At 41.4% G+C, this 23,969-nt stretch overlaps 1 protein-coding gene across 3 annotated transcripts in view; it reads left to right on the top strand.

The window, feature by feature from the left end:
• FRAS1 (Fraser extracellular matrix complex subunit 1) overlaps positions 1-23,969 on the top strand; it is a 469,972-nt gene that overhangs the window by 424,738 nt on the left and 21,265 nt on the right. For all 3 annotated transcript variants that reach the window (XM_072623600.1, XM_072623599.1, XM_072623598.1), the window contains 7 exons: positions 2,884-3,040; positions 6,225-6,425; positions 7,989-8,176; positions 10,098-10,373; positions 12,312-12,544; positions 17,335-17,495; positions 18,641-18,855. In XM_072623600.1, the coding sequence (XP_072479701.1) occupies positions 2,884-3,040; positions 6,225-6,425; positions 7,989-8,176; positions 10,098-10,373; positions 12,312-12,544; positions 17,335-17,495; positions 18,641-18,855 (1,431 nt within the window). The remainder of the gene's footprint in view (positions 1-2,883; positions 3,041-6,224; positions 6,426-7,988; positions 8,177-10,097; positions 10,374-12,311; positions 12,545-17,334; positions 17,496-18,640; positions 18,856-23,969) is intronic.

Below are 23,969 nucleotides of genomic sequence, written 5' to 3'. Positions count from 1 at the left end.
AATAACATAATTTGTAGTGTGTGGTTTATGGTTTTCTCCAGCTCTCTTCAGGAGCTATTCCTATGAGTTAGAATATTGGAAACAGATAGTGACAGTAACCCAGGGTTGAGGTTTGCCAAGATATGACTGGCTGTAGGACAAGAGAATATCAAGCTGAAATGGTCAAAAGTGTGACGGGAAGAGAGTATATATAGAGAAGGGATGATGGTGTACTGAGAGATGAAGATTGCAGCGAAGGAGGAACAGATTAAAAAGAAATAGGAAAATCCTGGCTGATTTCACCCAGCACCTATAGCCATTTTCTTATTTCTTTCAAGGTAGGCGTTGGTAATAAGAAAAAGAAAGAGATGGAATACTAGGAGATTATTATCAGATAGAGAATTTGTGCCAGGCCTAGAGGCCTGAGGGCTACCCGAGTCTTACCTTACCTATCGCAGGTCTTTGGCTGGCCAAACCGGATAAACGTATAAGAGAAGAGACTCTCCGGAGTTGAACAGGGGTTAGACTTTATTCAGGGTCTTGGTTACATGTGCAGGGGGAACTCTTCCTTAGGAGAGAGGGGTCTCCCAAGGAGGTAAGATCTTACAGTAAGAGAATGAAAGCAGAAGTGGAAGTGGGGAGAGAGGTGAGAGGGGAGAGCGAAGAGAGGAAAAACGGAGCCTTCTGTCCTGTCAGGGCCCCTCCGCGCTAAGAGCGCCTTCGGGCTTTCCTGACCCTACTTAAGCTCTCCGGCCGCATAATTTGCACCTGAATACCGTGCCTGTTAGATAACAATAGGTGTCCAGATCCGGGACAGTCTCGAGGGGGATGCTCCTCCCATCACGTTTCTCACGGGAAGAGGCGGAAATACACGAGATTGCTCGGTCTCACTCCTCGATTCCCTGGTGTTTTATGGGGGGCCTCATGAGAACTCTAAGATTTAGAAGTTCCCACCTTTACCTGCCTGAGACTGTCCACATGGAATTGAGCTTCCATCCCCAGCAAATTTGGGAGTTTATAAACATATGACATGAACATTGACAAGATGACCATCCTTACAGTATCTGAGGAGCAGTGGGAGAGTAGGTCATAGGATAGACCAAGGAACTAGTGGGGTCAAGGTGTTTGGAGGAACTCTATCACGTACTCCAAACCCTCTGGTTTGATACCAGGTGGTGGAGAGGGAGTCTGAGTCAAACGCTGAAGGACTGAGAAAAAAAGGAGAATGTCCCAGGAGTCAGTAGATAATGGTCACCAGGGTCTGGATTTTGTGATAAATTTGGATAATGTGAACCTCAAAGAGAGGAATTTGGTGAGTGAGGGTGGTAGGGGGAGAATCTAGAAATGACAATGGGGGAGCAAAGGGTATTCCACCTATTCCAAAGTGACCAGTGAATTGGAGAATATAAGAAAATGCAAGTAGTATTAGAAGAGATAACCTAAGAAAGTATCATGCTGAAGTTCTCTCAGAAACTCTGATATAACATTTTTGCCTGCAACCCACATAAGAATATTTATTTTGCGTGTTCCCATCCATGCCTATTTTTAGTGAGCTGTGTTCTTTTTTTTTTTTCTTTTCAAGACAATTGGGGCTAAGTGACTTGCCCAGGGTCACATGGCTATTAAGTGTCTGAGACCTGATTTGAACTCAGGTCCTTCTGACTGGTCTTCTATCCACTGGACTACCTAGCTGCCCCCTGAGCTGTGTTCTTGTCAACAACCAATACGACTTAGGAAATGCTTCTACATTACCATCTGAAGTCATTTAAAAAATAAAAGAAGTCTTTTCTCTTAATTGTAAGAATCTTCAACTGATAGAAAATAAAAGTTATTATTTCATTTCTAAGCAAGCTCATGAATATGTTGTGGCTTATGTACAGATACCACCCCTCTGCAGGCCTCTACCCATGTCCAGATCAACCTTAATAAATAATTTTTTCCCCATTCATCTATTCTGCCATTTAAAGTCATCAAAACTGAATGTCTTATAAGCATCTATATTCTGACAGGCCCCTGCAGGCAACTGATGGCACAGTGGCTTAAGTGCTGAGCCCGGAGGCAGGAAGACCTGAGTTCAAATCCAACCTCAGAGATTTATTTATGAGTTGTGTGACCCTGGATAAGGCACTTGACCTCTGCCTGCCTCAGTTTCCTCAATTGTAAAATGAATATTTCTCTCAGTGAGCTCTTAATTAATGCTTATTTCCTTCCTTATTTTCTGTTCTTTATTTATGACAGAGTTAAAAATGAGAAATCATCATCGCCATAGCTTACATTTATACAGTACTTCCTATGTGCCACACACTGTTCTAAGTGCTTTACAGTTCTAATGTCATTTGAACCTCACAACAACTCTGGGAAGTAGGTGCTGTCATTACCCATTTTACAGATGGAGAAACTGAGGCAGACAGAGGTTAAGAAGTGGCTCAGGATACCAGATCAGAACAGAGATCTTCCTAACTCTAGGCCTGGCACCCTTTCCACTGTGCCACCTAACTAACCACCATCAGTGGGTAGGATCTGGCTTCAAATCACCTGCTCTGATGCTTTCTTCCTGGATGATTTTGGGGGGCGGGATAAGTCACTCAACCTCCATGACTTTTAGTTTCTTCATCTAGAAAATGAGGGGGTGGGATTAGAAGACCTCCAGGTCCCATCCTGCTCTATTATCTCTCTGAATTTGAGCAGGAAAGATCGTGGCATTAAATCTAGGAAGTAAGAAAAATACCAAAGAATATTTACATGTTCTCTTCTGCAAATGATGCATTTGGCTCTTCCTGTATGTATTTCCTTAGATCTGTTTCTGTGGTACTGCAGGTATCCACATAATAGAATAATCTTCCAAAGATGTGCAGGAGGTCGTTGAACCCTCTTTTCATATCTGAATCCGTGTGATTGATATAGGTGAAGAACTGTACTGTCTATATCAATGATGACTCCATTTTCGAACCAGAGGAACAGTTCAGGGTCTACCTTGGCCATCCTCTTGGAAACCACTGGAGTGGGGCAAGAATAGGGAAGAGCAACATGGCCACCATCACCATATCCAACGATGAAGATGGTAAGAAAAACGTGCCTTAGTGATTTCTGGCTTGAACAGGAATGTAATGGGGTTCACATAATTAAAAATTAGAAGTGCTTTGGAGTCAGAAGGTTCTCTTGAAAGTACATTACAGCAGCTTGTTTATATAACTTTGGGGAACAAATGACAACTTTCTCAAAGGTTGGTTCCAAGTTGCTAAAAGGCATTCAAAGAACTTTGTAGTTATTAATTACCCAATCAATCTTCCCCATGTCCTGACAACCTCTGAGTACTGTTATGGTTTTTTTTAAGCCCTGAAAAGCTGTGGGCCACAAAGAGGGAAATGGGCACCTTCCGAACATATGGCAATTCAGTCATGTTGCTGAAAATAGAATTCACCTACCTGAGGCCAACATTTCCTTTGCTTTGAAAGACTGGAAAGGGTCTTGGATAACTGATTAGCTTTCCTTGCTCACATTGGTTCATCTGATGAATTAAAAATAAATTGTTTAAGTAAGTTATAACTGTAATGAATGACACAGGCTTGTTTGGGTCATAGTTAAGACTTCTATTACTGGATGGGGGAGAGGATGGTGAGTGAGTAGGTACTCATAGCCAACATGGAAAGGTTTAGATATTGGGGAGAATCAGGAAAAAGAAACAGTTTGGGAGTTCAAAGGGCAGTTTCACAATGACAAACATTTATTAAGTGCCTGCTCATGGGAAAGGTATCATGCTAGGCACTGAGAATGATGCAGTGATGAATGGATGAATTCTTGCCTTCAAGGGACTTACATCTAATAGGGGAGATCCATGTTTTAATCCTCAACCTAACCCTTGTCCTCTCTAAAGGCAAGATAGTTGGAGAACTTGAGGGAAAGTCGATCTTGAGTTCTTGGTCAGTAAGGCGTTCTCCTGTGAGTTATTCTCATGGTTGAAGACCATGACATTGTAGCAGATAGAAAACTGAAAAGAGACTTCCAGAGAGGTCTTTCACTCTCTCCCTCATAGTTCCTGATTAGATTACACTTTCAAACTTGAGCTCTAAGATCTAGCTGGTAATAGTAAAGATAGATTTCTATGTTACCCTTGGTCCTACATAACTTTATGTGTAATCAACTTTTTGTATTTCATTTATTCAACAAACATTAAGTGATTCCTACATATTATATACTTTATGAAGGCTGACCATTATGAAGGAAGAACATTCATTCATTCATTCAGCAGGCATTAAGTGCTTCTTATATATTATGCACTTTCTGAGGGCTGGGGAAAATCATTCATTCATTCATTGATTCATTCAACAAACATTCAGTGTTTCCTATATGTTATGTACTTTGTGAGGGTTAGGGAAAAGAAAAAGAAGCAAACATGGTTCAGGTCTTCAAGAAGCTTATAAGCTAATGAGACATAGACACACAATCTTTTTTAAAAAATGTTGATTTAGTATTTTATTTTTCCCCAATTACTTGCAAAAATAATTTTTAACATTTGTTTTTTAGAATTTTGGGTTCCAAATTCTCTCCCTCCTTCCCCAACACGGAGAAGGCAAGGAGTTTGATATGTTATAAAAGAAAGTATAGACAAAAAACCCCAAGAAAGTATAGACAAAAAACCCCAAGAAAAAAAGTATGCTTTGATCCGTATTCAGACACCATCAGTTCTTTTTCTGGGGATGATAGCATTTTTCGTCATAAGTCCTTCAGAGTTGTCTTGGATCACTTATGTTGCTGGAAATAGCAAAATCATTCCCAGTTGATTATGGTACAATATTGTTATTACCGTGCACAGTGCTCTGGTTCTGCTTGTTTCACTTTGCATCCATATAGACACACATCCAATGCAAAATAAGTGAGTGGATAAGAGGGACAAAAAATGTTCTGTGAGATAAAATGAGGGAGAATTAGCTTTCTGTCCATGGTCTTTAATCCTTTGTTGTGTATCATGGGTCCCTTTGGCAGTATGGTAAAACCTATAGACCCCTCCTCAAAATATTATTTTTAAATATAAAAAAATAGGGAACCAATTCTGTTGAAATAGTTATCAACTTTTTTTTAAAGAAACAAGTCTCACACTCAGAATCTAGCATTCTTTCTAGGTCTCCACTACAGGTACATTCCCAAATTATATGCTGTAGACTCACAGGGGCACCATCATGGGGTTTTAATTTTTGAGGGAAACACAATGATATGAATGTCTAGGAATCTCTTTTGACCAAGGGGCACTTTGAAAAGAATTACTGAGACATTAAGGACACTGTGAACCAAGAAATTTTGGGAACCTCTGCCCTAGTAATTTGTACTTTGCCCTGTTCTGGTTAAAATTTTTATCAGTGACTTGGATAGAGGTACATAATGAATGCTCATCAAATTTGTAGAGGGCATATAACCGGAAAGAATTGCTAATACAGTGAATGACAGAATCAGAATCCAAAAGAGGCCTTGGCAGGCTAGAGTGTTGGGCTGAATCTAATAAGGTGAAATTGAATAGGGATGGATTTAAAGTCTCACATATGAGTTCAAAAAATCAGCCGCACAAGGACAAGATGAGGAAATCATGACTATGTAGTATTTCATCAGAAAGAGATTTGGGGTTTAGTAGATTATGAGTTTGATATGAGTTAACAGCATTATATGACAGTCAAAAAAGCTAATTTAATGACCAAGACTAGGAGAGGTGGCAATCCCACTATGCCTTGCCCAGTCAGACTGTATTTAGAGTATTATATTCAACTCTGGGAAGCATGTGCCAGAAAATTCATTGCAAAGCTAGACAGCATATGTATGAGGGTAACTGGGATGTTGAGGGCCTCATAGTCATTCCATCTGAGGGACGACTGAAGGAACTAGGAATGTTTAGCCTGGGCAAAAGAAAATTTAGAGATAGGAGATAGTTGTTATGAAATGTTTAGAAGGCTTTCATGTGGAAAAAAGATTAGCCTGATTCTCTCTGGTGTCATAGGGGAGAAGCAGGAGAATTGGAAAGAGTGAATGTAGGCTCGATGTTGGGGAAAACTTCCTGTTAGAGCTGTCCCCAAGTGTAGGATGGGGCTGATGTGGGAGGTACTGGCTTCTCTCCTCTAGAAGTCTTCAAGCAAAGACCAACATGTTACCAGGGATGGAGATGGAGAAATCATGTTTAGACTGATTTGGATTTGGTGATTTTCCAGCTCTGAGATTCTGTGATCCTTCACACCCCCTCCCCCCCAATCTTGTTTTCTTAGCCCCAACTATTGAATTTGAAGAGGCTGCATACCAGGTCCGGGAGCCTGCTGGGCCAGATGCTCTTGCAATTCTGAACATCAAAGTGATCCGGAAAGGAGACCAGAATCGGACTTCCAGAGTCCGCTGCAGCACTCGAGATGGTTCCGCCCAGTCTGGTGTGGATTATTACCCCAAGAGCCGTGTCCTGAAGTTCAGTCCTGGTAATGAAAAGGCAACCACAAGATGTGGGATTTGTTCATTGGAGAAGTGTGCATTTGGCATATTTTACATTGAAAGAAGGGATTAGGTAGAGGAAGGAAATAGAGAGAAATGATATCTAAAAAGCATTTGTATATGCAGAAAAAAATTTAATAGTAATTTAGCAAAAATAATGAGAAAGAGGTTTTTAGGTCCCTCGCATTAAAACATTCTTATTCTCATTCTCACTGTCATTGTCATTCTCTCTCTCTCTGTCTCTCCCTGCCTCCCTCCCTCTCCCTCTCTCTTTCCATATGTATGTATATATGTATGTGTACATATGTGTGTATATGTACATATGTACTCATAGAGAGAGAGCATGTCTTAATGTTCAGTAAAATTACATGCTCATGAAATAGTATTCTTGGCCAAAATCTTATACATGTATACACATATCACATACACACGTATAATATATACACACATGCACACATATATGTAATTATATATCTAACTGTATACTTGACCAAAATATATATAATATATAATAATAAATGTGTGTATATACGTGTACATATATATACACATACACATATATATATTTTTGTATTCTTGGCCAAAATTTCATATATATACATATATATGTATACACACATACACATGTATATTTATAAATATATAAGTATATGTATGTGCATAAAATTTTGGCCAAGAATACAATTTTGTGAGCATACAATTTTACTGACCAATAAAGAACACACCCAGCTTCTACCTTCCATTCACTTATTGCCCTCTGGGGCTTACCAAGCAATATAAACTTTGATGTTAGGTGTCCTCACATTATAGGTTTTCCACACAGTATCTATCACAGGAAGCTATAACAGACGCAGAAGCTGAGAGAAGGAGAAGAATGAGTGGGGTCAAGCTAGCGAGACTGATAGCCCTCCTGATAGTTATAGCTGGCCAAAGTAACTGTGTGGTTTAGAATTGCTCTTTAGGGCTGTTTAATAATGAGGTGTGAGTCACCTAGGTTTGGTGTGCCTGCTGCCATTTGTAGAGCAGTGGGAGTGGGCAGCAGTGGTCCAAGGAAGCACAACTGTTCCTTCCCGCCAAGACAAGGCTTGGAGGAAAAGGTAGATCTTGCTTTGCCTAGAAAATTGACATTGCCCTTTCTAAACATTGGAGTCCAGCTGCCTTGAGGTCCCCATTTTCCTATCTGGGTAGTCTAATCTTGTAGTTCCAAGAGGTGATACTCTTTAGGGGATGAATATGAGGAGGTACATTAGTAAAAGAGAGAAAAAATTAAATGGAGACACGTAGCCACAGTAGAATCTATTTCAACTGATAGATTTTTATTGCATCCAGCTATCATCAGAAAAGCCTCATTAATCCTCATATGGTGTTAAGTAATACATCAGCAGGTGAATGTTTCCGAGCTTCTACCACAGTGGAGTTTTGTCTATCGAACGGGCTCTCTTCATTTTGAGTCGGAGCAAGACAATTGGTCAAAACCAAGTGTATATAAAACAGCTCAACGCAGAGCCGTGTCAGTCCTTACCAACCTTCTCTTTGCCTCCACGATACAGGAGTGGATCACATTCTGTTCAAAGTGGAGATTCTGTCTAATGAAGATCGAGAATGGCATGAGTCCTTCTCCCTGGTCCTGGGCCCTGATGACCCCGTGGAAGCAGTCCTTGGTGACGTGACCACTGCCACCGTGACAATACTGGACCAAGAGGCTGCTGGGAGTCTCATATTACCAGCACCACCCATTGTAAGTGACTCAACAGAAAGAAAGCCTTCTCTGCCAGATAGCTCCCAGGACGTATGTATGAGGAAGGAGGAACTTGGAAAGAGAAGGTCCTTTGATTTACTGCAGAAGAAGTCATAGGAGCCTTATTTTCGATAGTGCAAAAAGTGAAAGAATTCGGCAATATGTGGTACAGTGGATACAGCACTGGCCCTGGAGTCAGGAGGACCTGAGTTCAAATCCAGCCTCAGACATTTACTAGCAGTATGACCCTGGGCAAGTCACTTAACTCTTTTTTTTTTTTTTAAAAAGGAGGTAAGACTAGAAGATACTTCATGGATATTGCCCCATGTATTTATAAACACTCACAGATCTTTCTGTTTTTAAAGTAAGTCACTATATTTCTAACTTAGAACTGAACATGATAAAGAAGTAGTGGGAAACTGGAATTAATGAAGGGCTGCTATGGTAACTTTGGCATTTAATGAAGAAATGTGGGAGTAAATTCTGCTTCTTCAGTTAACTTAAATTCAACCAATTAATCAACAAGTATTTGTTAAGTCCCTACTCTGTGCTGGGCTAAGTGCTGGGAATACAAAGATGGAAAGGAAACGGGCTCTACCCTCAGAGAACTTACTCTTTCCTTCCCAGGCAAGAAGGTGGCAATCTGTCAGTGGAAGGCGTTTTCGTACAAGTGAGTTCTCAGGATGGATGAGATCACAAATGTGGTCCAAAGACCTATAAAATTATTAGCTCATCAGAAATAAGTCTAAATCATAAGAAATGACTTATCTTGCACTCTGAAATTCTGTACCAGGAAAATATGAACCAATGGAACATCATTATTACCATTATTTGGAGAATGGCTGTAAGTTTTTTTCTCACCATGGCAAAAGAAAGAGAGAGAGAGAAAGGGGGGGGGAGGGAGAGAGAGAAGGAAAGAGAAATGAGGGGGGAGAGAAGGAAAACGAGAGGGGAACAGAGAAGAAGGAGGAGGAGAGGAAGGGGAGAGAGGGGAAGGGATATTGAAGTGACTGACGTATGAGGCAACGTTTTGCTCTTAGTGTAAAGAAGAGACATTGGGTGAGGTCAGAAACTTTGTCATTTTTTTTTTTACCTCTATTGCCACCAGCATCAGGCATGAAGCTTTGCACACAGTAGGTGTTTAACTAATGTTTATTTCTACTTTCTTGCAGTTTCTCAAACACAACACTTAAACTCCCATTCTGATTCCCTAGTACAGGCTAACTCTGGATTCCTAGAACACACTCCTTTCTCATCCCCTCTTCTTTCTTTCTAGCTCATCTCAGGTCCTTCCTACTGTGTAAAACCTTTTCTTTTCTGATCCCTCTTTCTCAGCTGTTTGTGACATCGCACTGGCAATTTCCTTGTATTTATTTTGTACGTGCTTATTTGTGCAAGAATGTAGCTATTTATTGTGGTTTATATCTATATTCTTATGGAGCTAATAGCTTAATGGGTTTTTGGGGGGGACCAGATTTCATCTCCCTAGGGAGCTCCTTGGTGAGGGAATTTCTTTCAGTGATATGGATTGCCACCTTCTCTACTACTTACAATCTTAGAGAGTTGCCCAGGGAGCTAAGAGGTTAAGTGATTTTCCCAGAGTCACACAGGCAGTGTGTGTCAGAGGTTGGACTTGAACCAAGATCTGCCTGACTCCCAATGTAGCTCTGTCTCCAAAATGTGACAAATGATGTAATAGTTGGGTTAGAGATATGAAAAGGCTTAAGTTTAGCTGTGCTTCACCGTTTGTTGCTCTCTACTATTTTCTCAGGGCGCCCTCTTTTCACAGATTCCTATTCAGTTTCAAAGATGCTGACTCCACAGACAACGTCATTTATGGGATGCTTTCGGGGGGGATGTCCAACCCACACTCCTGATGCTCAAGCTCCCCTGAAGCTTCATTGTTTTCATTGTTCTGCAGGTGGTCATGCTCGCCGACTATGACCATGTGGAAGAAGTGACCAAGGAAGAGGTCAAGAAATCACCCTCCCCAGGCTACCCACTGGTCTGTGTCACTCCTTGTGACCCTCATTTCCCCAAATATTCCATCATGAAGGAACGATGCACGGAAGCTGGAATCAATCAGACCTCTGTCCGGTTTAGCTGGGAAGTAGCAACACCCACAGATGGCAACGGGGCAAGGTCTCCCTTTGAGACCATCACTGACAACACACCATTCACCAGTGTCAATCACATGGTGGGTATGATGGCCAAGGTGGGATGAATAAGGGTGGACTTCTTCTATTCTTCCTTAGAAAGCTGGGAAATAAGATGGTTGTCGATTAGTTGTATCTCAGTCTTTGTGACCCCATGGACCATAACACTCCAATAATGTTCATGGAGTTTTCTTGGCAAAGATACTGGAGTGATTTTCCATTTCCTTCTCCAGTGGATTAAGGCAAACAGAGGTTAAGTGACTTCCCTAGGGTCCAATTTAGCCACCTCATTGAAAGAAGATACCTAGATTAAATTCTTTGACATACATAGTATGAGGGGTTAAACACAATATACAGATACAGTCTTTTATTTATTCAAACAATATATACTGAATGTCAACTGTGAATCTCTTCCATTTTAGAAAGCATGGGAAATAAAAAGGAAGAGTAAAATATAGTCATCGTGGGGAAAATGAGATTAGTTGGATAACCGATTGAGCAACAGGGATGACTTTCCTATATTAATGAAACATAGACTCTTCACTTCCTCTCAGAAAGCATGCTGGTGGGAGTCGAGAATATTGTACTTTATGAACCAAAAATACCTTTGGAACTGTCTTGATATGGATCTAGGCTCCTTCTACACAAAGGAGGAAGTTAGGTTGCACAGTGGTTAGAGCCCTGGATCTGGAGTCAAGAAGCCCTCAGTTAAAATCTGACTGCAGACACTTTATTAGCTGTGTGACCCTGGGCAAGTCACTTAACCTCTAGAGGTTTGGCTTAGTTTCTTCATTTGTAAAATGAGTATAATAATAGTATCTACTTTCCAAGGTTGTTTTGAGAAATAAGTCCCTTCATAAATGCATATTAAGACCTATTCAAAGCCTTGACTCTTAGTACTATAGCCAAGAGACCACTTTTTTTCCTCATGTATGAGCTTAGCTGCATTTTGATGCAGCTTCTGTTATTGGCCAGTGATCTGTATCTTTCAACTTATATCGAAATTTACATGCATGGTATTTCACATTTATCTCTGTTCTAAAATAACTTTCAGAGGAGGTGAGACTGCTCTTAGCCAAATTTGGCTCGTTATTAATAGGGCAACAAATGCAATTTGTAACTGAGTCTGCCATCTTGAAGCAAGATAACAACTGATCCTTTTTAAGTGAACAAATCAATAGCTGTTAATGAATTTCAGTAAAGTCTTTAAAATTTATCTCTAGCCCATGAAAATATGAGGGTTTTTTCTTCCTAGAGCAGGTGTTCTTAGCTTGAACTTGACTTTTTTAATATTTTGATATCTGTATTTCAATGTAAGTAGTTGCCTTTGTACAGACAACCATATACATAGGACTATATTATAATATTACATATGAAGCATGTAATATAGATTACATACTACCATATCATATATATTATATATCATGTCATTATGTCATATTATGTTATGTTGCATTAATTATATATTATTAATTGTATTATATTATACATACATAGGGTTCTGTGTATTTTATCTCATGCTTTTAAAAAGCATAATATTCAGAGAAGAGATCCACAGGCTTCACCAGACTATCCAAGGAGTTCAGGACAGAAAAAAAGCCATGTCCTGGAGCATGCCTGCCAGCAAATTCAGAAACACCTGATAAAATGACTTGATGTCAAAAAGGATGGCAGCAGCTACATTCTGAATTTCAAATATGAACATTGTTCGCACTCCTGCAAGGCTCGTGGTGAACATGTCCATGGCAGCAGTGAGCGTTAGCCACTGTACCCTGTGATTGGAATGAGGCTTTGAGAAACCCTTATGCTGAACACAGTGCCTGAAAACACCAACTCTGTCAATTCTAGAAGTCTTTGAAGGTTGCCCAGGATAAGATCTCTGGGAGCTGCCCAAGCGGCTACAAGGTTCAGAGCTGGTTATAAATTAATTCAGCATGGCTTAGCAGATCTGGTTCAGCTGCAGTCTTGTTCCCTTGCAGGTGCTGGACAGTATCTACTTCAGCCGGAGGTTCCATGTACGCTGTGTGGCCAAGGCTGTGGACAAGGCAGGGCACTTGGGGATGCCCTTGAGAAGTAACATTGTTACCATAGGGACAGACAGTGCCATCTGTCACACCCCTGTTGTGGCTGGGACTGCCAGAGGCTTCCAAGCACAGTCCTTCATCGCTACCCTGAAATACCTTGATGTCAAGCATAAGGAGCATCCCAACAGGTCAGCCAGCGATCACTTTCCCCAGGGAGAGGTTTGGTCAAGTCTGGCCCTTTCTAGTGTTTCGTGCAACACCATCATTACTAAGTATTTATGTGTCTGCATTTTTAATCAATGAGAGAGTATTTGTTTAAAGTACCTATTATGTTGTGGGCACTGGGCGCGATGCTGGGAATGCAAAGACAAAAATGAAACAATCCCTGACCTCAGGAAGCTTATATTCCATAAGAGGAGGTTCCTATCAGTCAGGAAGTAACTACTTATGAAGTACCTACTATGTGCTAAATGCTAGGGAATGGTAAAAGACAACCCCAGCTCTCCGGGTACTCACAATCTAATGGGGGAGATGACATGCAAACAGCTATATTTGTTATATACAAGATACATAAGCCATCTATAGGATACAGTGGAGGGAAGACAGCAGGATTAAGGGACTGGGAAAAGCCTCCTGACAGTGGTGGGACTTGAAGGAAGCCAGGGATGTCAGGTGGCAGAGACGAGAAGGGAGGGTATTCCAGGTATGGGGGAACAACCAGAGAAAATGCCCTGAGTTTGGAGGAGTGTTTTCCTTGAAGTATGTCCAAAATAAAGAAAAGGGCATTTCAGCAAAGAGGTACTAATATTGGGATCAGGAAAAACCTTACATAAGAGATGGTGTTTGAGCCAAACTTTGAAAGGAATTAGAGATTCTAAGAGGCTGAGGAGAGGAAAGAGTGCACCCCAGGCAGGGGGAACAGCCTGGGAAAAAGCGTGGTGATGAGAGAGAGGAAGTGACATGTGAGGAACAGAAAACAGAATCTATTTGCCTGGCCTATATTTCCTTTTATAATCAGAGATACTTCAAGCATTCCTTACATGTGGTAAATATCCATTAGATATTGCAGTATGTTTATGTGCAGACATGAGCTGATCCCAGAGAAGTTAGTGCATCCCTGTAAAGTTCTATTGTAAACAATGATAACTCACATTTATATATAAAACTTTAAGGTTTACAAAGCACTTCCTTTTTGCTAGCCCTGTAAGGTATATAGCATGAGTACTACTGCTGCTGCTGCTGCTGCTGCTGCTGCTGCTGCTGCTGCTGCTGCTGCTGCTGCTGCTGCTGCTACTACTACTACTACTACTACAACTTTTCCTTCTCATATTTTATTATCATCACCATTTTATAGATGTATAACCTAGGCTCAGAGAGAATTAGTGCCTTCCCTGGGTTCATATCCCCTGAAGGATGAGAGCCAACACCAAGCCAGCCTTTCTGACTCTACTTTCCTTTATGCTGTGATGTTTCTCAATACTGGAACTAGTCTGGGTGCCAAGGAGACCCAAACCCTCCTTATCCACATTCCTTCCTTAGTGGCAAGCACCAGCAGCAGCATCCTAGGGCCCTGTAGATGTATTAGGCCTATCTGAAGACAAAGCTTGCTCTTTCTTACTTTTTAAAAATGGCGGGTGTCCACTGCAAGGTCTTCACGCAAATGTGGGGGCCTGGCAAGTGAAAAACTGCAAAAAGAAAGAAAAGAGCCACAGGAAGGGGAGATTGTTGGCAGTCAAGGAAGAAGGGGACATCGGGGTTTCTGTTTTCATCTTACATGAGGAAAATATCATTAAATGGTTCAAAATGCTAGCAGTTCAAGGTTTTGCCTTCACTTTGTCTGAATACCTATCAGACCAGATGGCCAAGCCTTGAGGGAATGATGGAGGGAGAGGGAACCCCAACATGAAATCCTCCCTTCCTTCTCTAATAGAGTCTTTCCCTCCCCATCACATGCCCTGTATTGGCCCTGTTGCTTCCTGATGGTTAAAGTGAGTAAAGGGAATGAGAATTTTTTATCCTCTCCAACCTCTTCCTTTTCCATGCATCAATATATTAAGACCCCCTCGTCCACCAATTTCTCAGTCAAGAACAAGAGTGTAAACTTGGTCCAAACTGTTGGTGCCACCTTCTCTGTGAAAGGTGAGAGCAAAATCTCCAGAGGCCTCATCAGTTACTCTAGGAAATCCCTACAGTCATACGTAACTTCCACCAGTTTATTCCACCTTCTCCAGTTACTCAAGTTGGAAAAAAAGGATAAAGAGAAAAGATCCCAGGAACCACTACATAAACAGATGCTACCAGCTGGAAAAGGTGGGCTGAGCCTGGAGCTTTTGCTGCTCTGAGGAAGCCTACTCAGATTTTGCATTTGGTCATGGAAAACCAGTGACCAAAAATTAATGCAAATCACAAAGACAATCTCCTTTTGGTTCTGGCTCGGTTCAACAAACACTTTTTGTTAAACTGAGGCAACTCTGTGCTGAAGAAAGGTTTGAAGAGGTGTTTGAAGAGGAGTTTGAAGAGGTGTCTTTCAACTTTTATAGACTTCCTATCCATAAAATGAGGGGTTAGACACAGGGCTTCGGAGATTCTTTCAAGGACTAAAATGATAGGGTTTTAGTCAGTCTTCTGGTTAGCATCTTGTACTACAGAACAGTAAATATTGTACTACACAGTATTAAACAGTTTTGTGCAGGGTATTGTACTGGGAAACCTACTCAAGAATGTTCATCTGTTTTCAATGGCTTATAATCAAGCTGAATGACAAAATAAACAGTGACAGTTTGTATAAACAATGTGTTTATAAACATAAGAGGAACATCAAGAGATTATAATCAAATGAATTGTGCTATAGTACAAATGCTATGCTAGAGAAGGACATGGTAAAGCACTCCAGTATCTTTGTCAAGAAAAGCCCGGATGGGGTCACAGAGTCAGATGTGACTGATCAATGATCGCTGTAGAAAAATGCTCAAGGCAATGTGTTCTGGCGCTCATAACCTTTCCCCCTTTCCTGTGGTAGTCCTTTCCCAAACAAAAAACGAGGAAGAGCCCTAAAGCCCTTGACTCTGATATGCTACCAGACAGAACCTGCTCTTACAATCTTTTCCTCATCCCTCACGTACTCCTAGTGTTTTGTGTTTTTTGTGCTCTGTTTTCAAAGAAGACCAGATGTCTTAACTTGTGCATGAATTGGATTTAAGTGAGACAAAGTTGTGCAAAATCTTCAGCCTCACTGTCTCTTCCTGAGTTATCCAAGTCCAGTGGCAGGACAGAGGATGACTGCTGATGGCCCAGGATGCAGTGGATGACCTTGGCATTTTCCATGCCTGACCAAAGTCTGAAAGTTCCATAGAGCCTGCTTCAGCCACCTTCATGGCGGTTGGAACACATTGTTCTCATCCACCCATTCCATTGGGGAAAGTGTTCCCATGCTTGGGGTAGAATCCTATCTAACTTACCTACTGGTTTGAGACCTGTCAGTTACCCTTAATGTGATATAGCTGTTTGTTGGGATGGTTTACTGTGCATTTTATAGCTTCTTGGAGCCACGGGTGAGAGTTGGGTGAATCAGGTGTTCACAAAAGGTAGATGATAGCCCTAAAAAGGGCTCAGTAATCCCTCACCCCAGAGCTGCTAGTCCTCCTGAACACCTAGGAGATATTAGGAGGCAAAGCAACCAAGTCACAGTCCAGCTCCCACACATGACTTTTTACGAGGCCAAGCCCGGGAGTAGGGGCTTCCCAGCTCCTAACTTGTCCTATAATAAACTAACAAATGACCTTTCTGGTCATGTCTACACACAGTATGAGAAACAATTCTCCCACTGAACTACCATGTCTGGCTCACTTTCCCATGTCACTGAGACATTCTCTTTCCATCTATCAGGCATCTTTTCTCTGTTCCCTTGATGGCTGCTCCCAGGCTAGTTCCCTCGCCTCCAGATTGACAAATGATAGCTCTGGGCTTGCTTTAAGATACTCCAAAATATCCCCTTGGAATTCCAGGCACACACATCCCTCTTTAGCTACTAGGATACACCTGTTTTTCCTTTATATTCTCTTGGTCTCACAGCATCCTAACTTCTCGATCAACAATTCAGTGTTGATATTTATTTAGTCAAAGAGGAAATGAGTCATGACAAAAGGGCATAGAATGATAGAAGGGAAATAGGAGATCATTCCAGGGAGAGAAGAAAATGAGTAAAAGGTCAGGTGAGATGTGTGGCAGAAAACTGAATTCCCAATATAGGAGCTTGGTGGTATCCTAAAATTCATGGAGAGGGGCAGGGAAAGGGAAAGGCAGAGAGAGATGGAAGAAGAAGGAAAAACAGGAGGAAAGAGAGAGAGACAAAAAGGGTGAAAAAGAAAGAGAGGGAGAGGGAGGAAGGAAAGAAGGGAAGAAGGGGGAGAGAGGGAAGGAGAGATGGATGGATAGATTCTTTATCATATAAGGCAGTCTAATGCAGTGAAAAGAGTACTAGCTCTGTGGTCAGAGGATCACAGTTCAGATTCTGACTCTGATGTTTGTTACCTGATAATCTTGACCAAGTCACTTAGTCCTCTGTAAAATGGGAGGATTGCACTAGATACGGTCCTTAAGATTTCATCTAGCTCTTGGTCTATGATGTTAAGATGAACAGAATTTACATAATGGCTTGAATCTATAGGGAGGCAAGTTCTTTCTGATAAGAAAGAAAAATTAAAGTAATTTCATCCAGTAAAGTGAAAAAAAAGTCTTTGCATTTCATGTTGTTATAATTCCAGAAGGTTGAGAATACTTAAAAGAATCTGAATTTCATATGTATAGACATTATCTTTACATATGAAACCCAGCTTTGAACTTATAGCTAGGGATCATTTTTGACATTCTTAAGGGAAAATAAAAAGTTGGTTATAAGAGGAAAGTCTGTTGTGATACTCGTTAACTATAACTAAAATAAATTTGGACTTTAGCCTAGTCTGTATTGACTTTTCCCCAGGATCCACATTTCGGTCCAGATCCCACACCAGGATGGCATGCTGCCTCTTATCTCGACAATGCCATTACACAATGTGCATTTTCTCTTATCGGAGTCCATCTACAGACATCAACACGTCTGCTCAAATCTCATCACCATTGGGGATCTGAAAGGTATCTCAGGTAAGCCCAGGAAAAGCCAATATCCTGCTTGCTTGACTCAAGACTGGAGGCTAAGTGCTAGAAAGGATTAAGCTTATTCTATTTGGCTCCAGACAATAGAACTGGGGGTAGAGATTGGTGTTTACCTACAAAGTAGCAGCTACAGACTAGATGTAAGAAAGAAAATTCTTAACAATTTGAGTTATCTGTAATTGAGCAGGGCTGTATTGGGAGACCCTGAGTTATCCTTCAGTAAATGTTTTCAAAAGCTGATGAATGCACAGTATATAGAACACTGGACCTGGAGTCAATGAACTCTGAGTTCAAATCAGTCACAGGCCCTTCCTAGCTGTGTGACCCTGGACAAGTCACTTAACCTTGGTCTACCCCAACTGTAAAATGGGAGTAACTATAGCACCTTTCTCCCAGGGTTGTTGTGCCATTGTTATGAAGATCAAATCAGATGATAATTATAAAGCTCTTAGCACAAAGCCTGGCACTCAGTAGATGATTAATGAATGCTTATTTCCTTCCTTCCTGATAGTTATGATGTTGTTGAGGTTATTTTGGTTCAAGTTTGACTAGATGACCTTTGACGTCCTTTCCATTTCTGAGATGTTTCCTTCAGAAACTATAAAAGCAGACACAAAAAGGCATTTTTCTTGCTCTTTCTAATAATGCTTTTTGACAAATTCAGTGTTTAAAAAGTTGAATTACCTCATTTATGCATTTCCCCCACTGTCATTCTGTTGCCTGGTAACTGAGTCCTGAGGCATCACACCCCACAGCTGACCTCTCTGGGTGGGCAGCTCGGTGTTAGGAGAGAGCCATGTTTGTTTATTGTTTCCTGTCTGCATATCAGGCAACCAATTTTACCTTCTTCTCCCCAAGATCATTTGTTCTTCATCTCTTCCCAGCTTCCTGCTGTCTCTTAAAGGATTAAATGAGCCAATCCCGTGTTTATTTTGGCAGCCAGCTCTGCATTTAACACATGGCAGTGGGCACTTAACAAGGCTTGCATACATTACCCCAATACGTTTGAAGTACACACGTTGTGCTATTAATAGTCAGCCAGATAGCGGAGGAAAGACTTGAGTGGTCCCTTCTGACACTGTTGCCTAATAAAGCTCCCTTGGATCAGGGCAGACTCCTTTTCTCGCCCACAGAAGCAGGATTCTTGGATGAAGTCGTCTATGACAACATCGCCCTGGGCCCGGGCTATGATCGTCCTTACCAGTTTGACCCCACAGTGAGGGAGGCCAAGACCATCCAACTCTACAAACACCTCAACCTCAAGAGCTGCACATGGACCTTTGATGCTTATTATGACATGACGGAACTGATCGATGTCTGTGGGGGATCCGTGACCGCCGACTTCCAGGTGTGTTTCCACAGCTCTCTCCCCTTGTTTTCTCTCCTCAGTCATCTTATCAGACGAAATCCAGGTATGATGATGGAGCACCCAAGGCTCCATCTTATCTGCACTAGGGACTTTGGCTCTTTCTCCACTGGCTGAATAATATCCCCTTGCACGTAATGAACGTGGGAACATCACTCTTATAAAATGGACCAAAACTACCAAGTAAGGTAGATGGGCAGAAATTGTCTAAGTGTTGCCCTCATTTCTTATTGTTCATAAAATATTTGAAAGGCAATGTGGTGCAGTGGGTAGAGAGCACACCTTGGAGCCAGGGACAACTGAGTTTGAGTTTTACCTCCTGATACCTCCTACCTGTGTTGTTGTGGTTTGTCCTTCATTCTCAAAGAGGACCATGATGTCAGGAAGGTGATGCCATGACTTGCAAGTGAAGTGGATTTAAGTGAGGCGACAATCAGTCGCCCCAGCTAGTCTGTGCAGAGTCACCAGCCTCACTTTCTCCTCCAGAGTCATCTGGGTCCAGTGGCCAGATGTAGGTGAGAATGATTGGAGATGGTTCCCTTCTGGCTATGTGATAAAAGGAGGAGGGAAGAGAGGAAAGAAGGGAGGAAGGAAGGAGAAGTAGAGAGGAAGGACGAAAGGTAAAAAGGAAGGGAGGAAGGAGAGAAAGAGAAGAATCAGAAAGGAAGGATGAAAGGTAAAAAGGAAGGGGGGAGGAAAGGAAGAGAGGGAGAAGGAGGGGAGGAGAGAAGGAAGGAACAGGAAAGGAAAGGGCAGATGGGAGGAAGACAGATGAAAGAAGAGAGAAACAGAAGGGGAGGAGGAGAGGAAGGAAGGAAGGTGAGGACAGACTTTGTAAATGGGAGGCAGTAAAACATAGGAAAGAATGTTAGACCAAGTTTCAGGTTTGCCACTGACTGATTGTTGAATTTGGTGCCATCACAATTGTCTGAACCACAAGTTGCTCAGCTCTAAATGAGTGGTGCTAACCAAGTTGACCTATATGGTCTCTTTTGGGTTCTACAGTCTGAGTTTCTCAGGCTAAGGACAATCAGTCACCCCAGCTAAGAGAAGACCAGAGAGTGCAGCCTCTGTAGTTCAGTGTACAAAGTTACAGAGTCACAGAATCTGAGAGTTGTCCAGGATCTCAGCGACCAACCAGTCCAAGCCATACACCCATGAATCTATCACTGTTGTAACACACCTGACCGGCCTCTGCTCAAAGACCTCCAGGGAGGAGGAACCTCCTACCTCCCCTGGCAGCCTGTCTTCTCATAAAGAAAGAAAGAAGGTTTTCCTGATATTGAACCAACATTTTCTCCTTTTGGCCACTTCCATATAAAAAAATTCTTTGTCTGGACCATCACCCCTCCCTAGAATGTTCTCCCTTCTCATCCTCACCTTTGAGAAAATCTGGTTTCATTTAAAGTTAGCTTAGGCTCCAGTTCCAACATAAAACCTTTCCTGCTTCTCCAGCTGCTGGGGCCTCCCTCAGAAATTACCTTTTATTTCTTTTGTGTATGTATATGTATATATTATACAGAACTGGACATATACAGTAAGTGCTTAGATACTTTTTCGATTATGGACCACACTCTCATCCTGAAAATTGTTGTTCTATATTGCCTAAGTGTTTCAGAGAGAGGATGGTTAAAACACATTCTTTTCCATGTTACTAAACCTCACAAAAAACAGAAAAGTTTTAAAATGCAAAAGCTTCCCATCAATAATACCCAATGTCACACAGCACTCTACTATAATATAGGCCAGCTAGGTGGTGTCATAATGCAGAGTGCTGAGCCTGGAATCATGAAGGTGTGAGTTCAAATTCAGTCTCACTTACTAGCTGTGTGTTGCTGGGAAAGTCACTTAACCTCTGTCCGCCTCAGTTTCCTCTACTATAAAATGGGGATAATAACAGCACCTTCCTCACAGAGTTGATATGAGGATCAAATGAGATATTTGTATAGATTTTAGTACAATGCCTGGCACACAGTAGGTGCTTAATAAATGCTTATCCCCCCAAAACACACACACACGCACACAAACATGTGCCTCTTATAATAACTTGCATTTCTTTGGCACTTTTCAGCTTACAGAATACTTTCCTTACAATCCTTTGAGGTCAGAAATGCAGCTGTTCATCCCCATCTTAAAAGTGAAGAAAGTGAAACTTGAGAAAATGGCTTGTGTGGCTGGGGTTGCAAAATTAGGAAGCAGCAGATCCTGGATTGTAGCACAGGACTACTGGCTCCCAGTTCATTGCATCATGATGACACAATAATATGGTGTCTATCGCAAATTAATTGATGGTATAGCTGTTCTTGTCTGTCATGGCTCCCACTAGATTGTCATCTCCATAAGAGTGGAGGTACCGTCTTATTTTGTCACCTTCCTCAGTGCCTTTGCACAAAGTAGGCGCTTAATAAGCGTTTGGGATTTAATTCAGTTGACAACTGTATGCTTGGTAGCCAGAAGTCCAAGTCACAGAAGAGGCAAACAAGGGCAGGCACAGGATGTCCCCGCTTCTGCGGAGCTGAGCTGGGTCTAATGGGGGAATGGCCTAATGGGTTCATGTGAAGGAGATTTTTTCCAAGGCTTCCTTGAGCAGAGGAATCAGAATGAGTTTTTTAAATGTGTTATTTGCTCTCCAGTAATGGCTCACACTTTTCAGCCAGACTTTGGGCAGCGCATAGAGGGAATACACAAGAATTACTTAGGGAAAGTATCTTTAATTAGAGTAAAACATTTCATTTGTACAACGGTGATTTTTCTCGTTTTGTGTATACCACCGCCCTCTACTGGAAAGAGCTTGATACTAGCACGATTGGTCATTTGGTTCCATATTTTTATAACTGATCATAGAATCATAGATGGAGGGCTGGAAGAGATACTTGTACAATTATCTCAACTTACAGATAATGAAACTGAGATCTAGAGAGGTTATTACTTGTCCAAAATGACAGGTTTGAGGTTTAAACCCAGGGCCTTTGATGCTAAATCCAGGGATTTTTTCCAATATACCAGCCATCCTGTTCTGCTGTCTGAAAAGTACATTGGATGGTCAAGGATGATGCGAACCAGTATTTAAGCTTCAGTGTTGTTAACTCCCTTGCATGTCAGTCCATTGACCATCATCATTGCTGAGTACGAAGACGTCAACGTGTTTCTTTGGAACACATTATCCCACAGAATTATTTTTGCCTAAGATTAGTTTTTTTTGCATACAGTTAAGCATCCTAAGTGGAGTCCTTGGCTAAAGAACAAACTCTGATCCACGTTGTTATCCAGAACCACCTGACTAATGTCCAGTAAGGATGTTCATCCAGAGCTGGTGGTTATAGGTATTCTTGAAATACTCGTACTTGGTGGTCATTAATGTCACCAATTTAGTATGTACTATCGGTTCTTCTTGGAGCTATGAGATGGGTCTTTTTATTCACATCCAAATGACCATTACAATGCTCATGTCACTCATGGTCATAAATGTTTTCACTGGTTGTGGCCATTTACAATTTCCAGGACATTCCCCCATCCAGCCTTTGACCGAAAGTCTATCCCAGGTCTTCCTCCAACTTTTATGTAGCCCTTTGCAATCTATCTATAATGTTCTCTTCTGTTCTGCATTATGGGTATTATATGACTCTTTTATACAGTATTATATATTTCTTTCTAAAAATATTTTTTATCAATTTTTTTTGGAGGAGGGAGACAAGGCAGTTGGGCTAAAATGACTTGCCCAAGGTCACACAGCTAGTAAGCGTCAAGTCTCTGAGGTCAGATCTGAACTGAAGTTCTCCCGACTCTAAGGCTGGTGTTCACTGCACCACCTAGCTACACCTAATATTGTATAGTTCATAGCAACATAGCTTTAGAGCTGGAAAGGGACCTTAGAGACCACCAGAGTCCAATCCACTTATTTTCCAGATGAGGAAACTGAGGCACAGAGTGGTTGTTACTCAAAAGTCATGCTACAGCTGGTAAACATAAGAGGCAGTATTTGAACAAGTCTAATGCTCTATCTACCACATAATGTTTTATAGCTATTATGACCTCCCAGTTAAATTATAAGCTCTGTGAGGACAAGGAATATAGGTCTTACTTACCTAAATGTGTCCCAAGTCCCTAGCACAGTACTTTGCACACAGTAGGCATTTAACAAGGACTGTTCAGAAGTATTTAACAAGGAGTTTAATTAGGAAATAGTATCATAAGAAATTGTTCAAGGCAACAGCTAGAACTTTCCTCCTCTGACGGAAGCAACTTTTAATAGCATGCTGCGTGTACTTCAGACATACCAAGATGGAAGACTTTTTATGTGCCCATTGGTTGTTGGAGAAACTGAATGAATAGCTATATCCCTAGATAGGGAGAATATATTAATGATTCTGGACAACTTAAGGAAGTCCCCTGGGCCTGATTAAAAAAATACCTGGAGTATGAATCTTAAAAGGTGGGTTATATGCCTAGGAAGGCCCTGACCTTGGCATCCTTGTGGTAAATCACCAGTCAGCTCATTTTGTCAACTTTTGAAATCGACCTTTCTTTGTCTCTGCCCAGTATAATACTAAGATTACCTTTCTAATAGCATTCTTACCGCTCATCCCTTGTAACTAACTTCATATTCTTTGGATAGACATCATGTGTTCCCAGGCCCTCCAGGATAAAGACCTGGCCTTTTTCTTTTTCTCCACTCTATAAACCAGCAACAAGGTGCCCACAAAGCTATTCAAGGCATATTTAAAAAAAAGAGGTAACCAATCAAATTGACCCAAAGTTAATCCAAGCAATAACAGATTTAGAGAGTTTATGAAGAGATACTTGCCAGGGCAGGATCATTTCACCAGTTAAATAGAGGAGAGAGCTGCTAAGCCTCTTGGGACAGTCATCATGGGGTTGTGTTAGACATAGCGAGATCAGGGCTAAGTGAGTTACTGGAAGGAGGAAAAGAAAAACACATAACTAGGCTCTTGAGGCAGGCTGGAGCCTGTGTGAGGAAAGCAGAATGAGTAATTCTGAACTGGATCTTGGAATTAATATAGAGTCAGGAGAGGCTGGTGAGAAGCTTTACACTCGAATCTTAAATTCCAGGCAACCTGGGATGTTGTGAAAGGTAT

This window comes from Notamacropus eugenii, chromosome 7 (assembly GCF_028372415.1).
Source record: "Notamacropus eugenii isolate mMacEug1 chromosome 7, mMacEug1.pri_v2, whole genome shotgun sequence".
Classification (NCBI taxonomy): domain Eukaryota; kingdom Metazoa; phylum Chordata; class Mammalia; order Diprotodontia; family Macropodidae; genus Notamacropus; species Notamacropus eugenii.
This window is presented reverse-complemented; position numbering and strand designations above follow the sequence as displayed.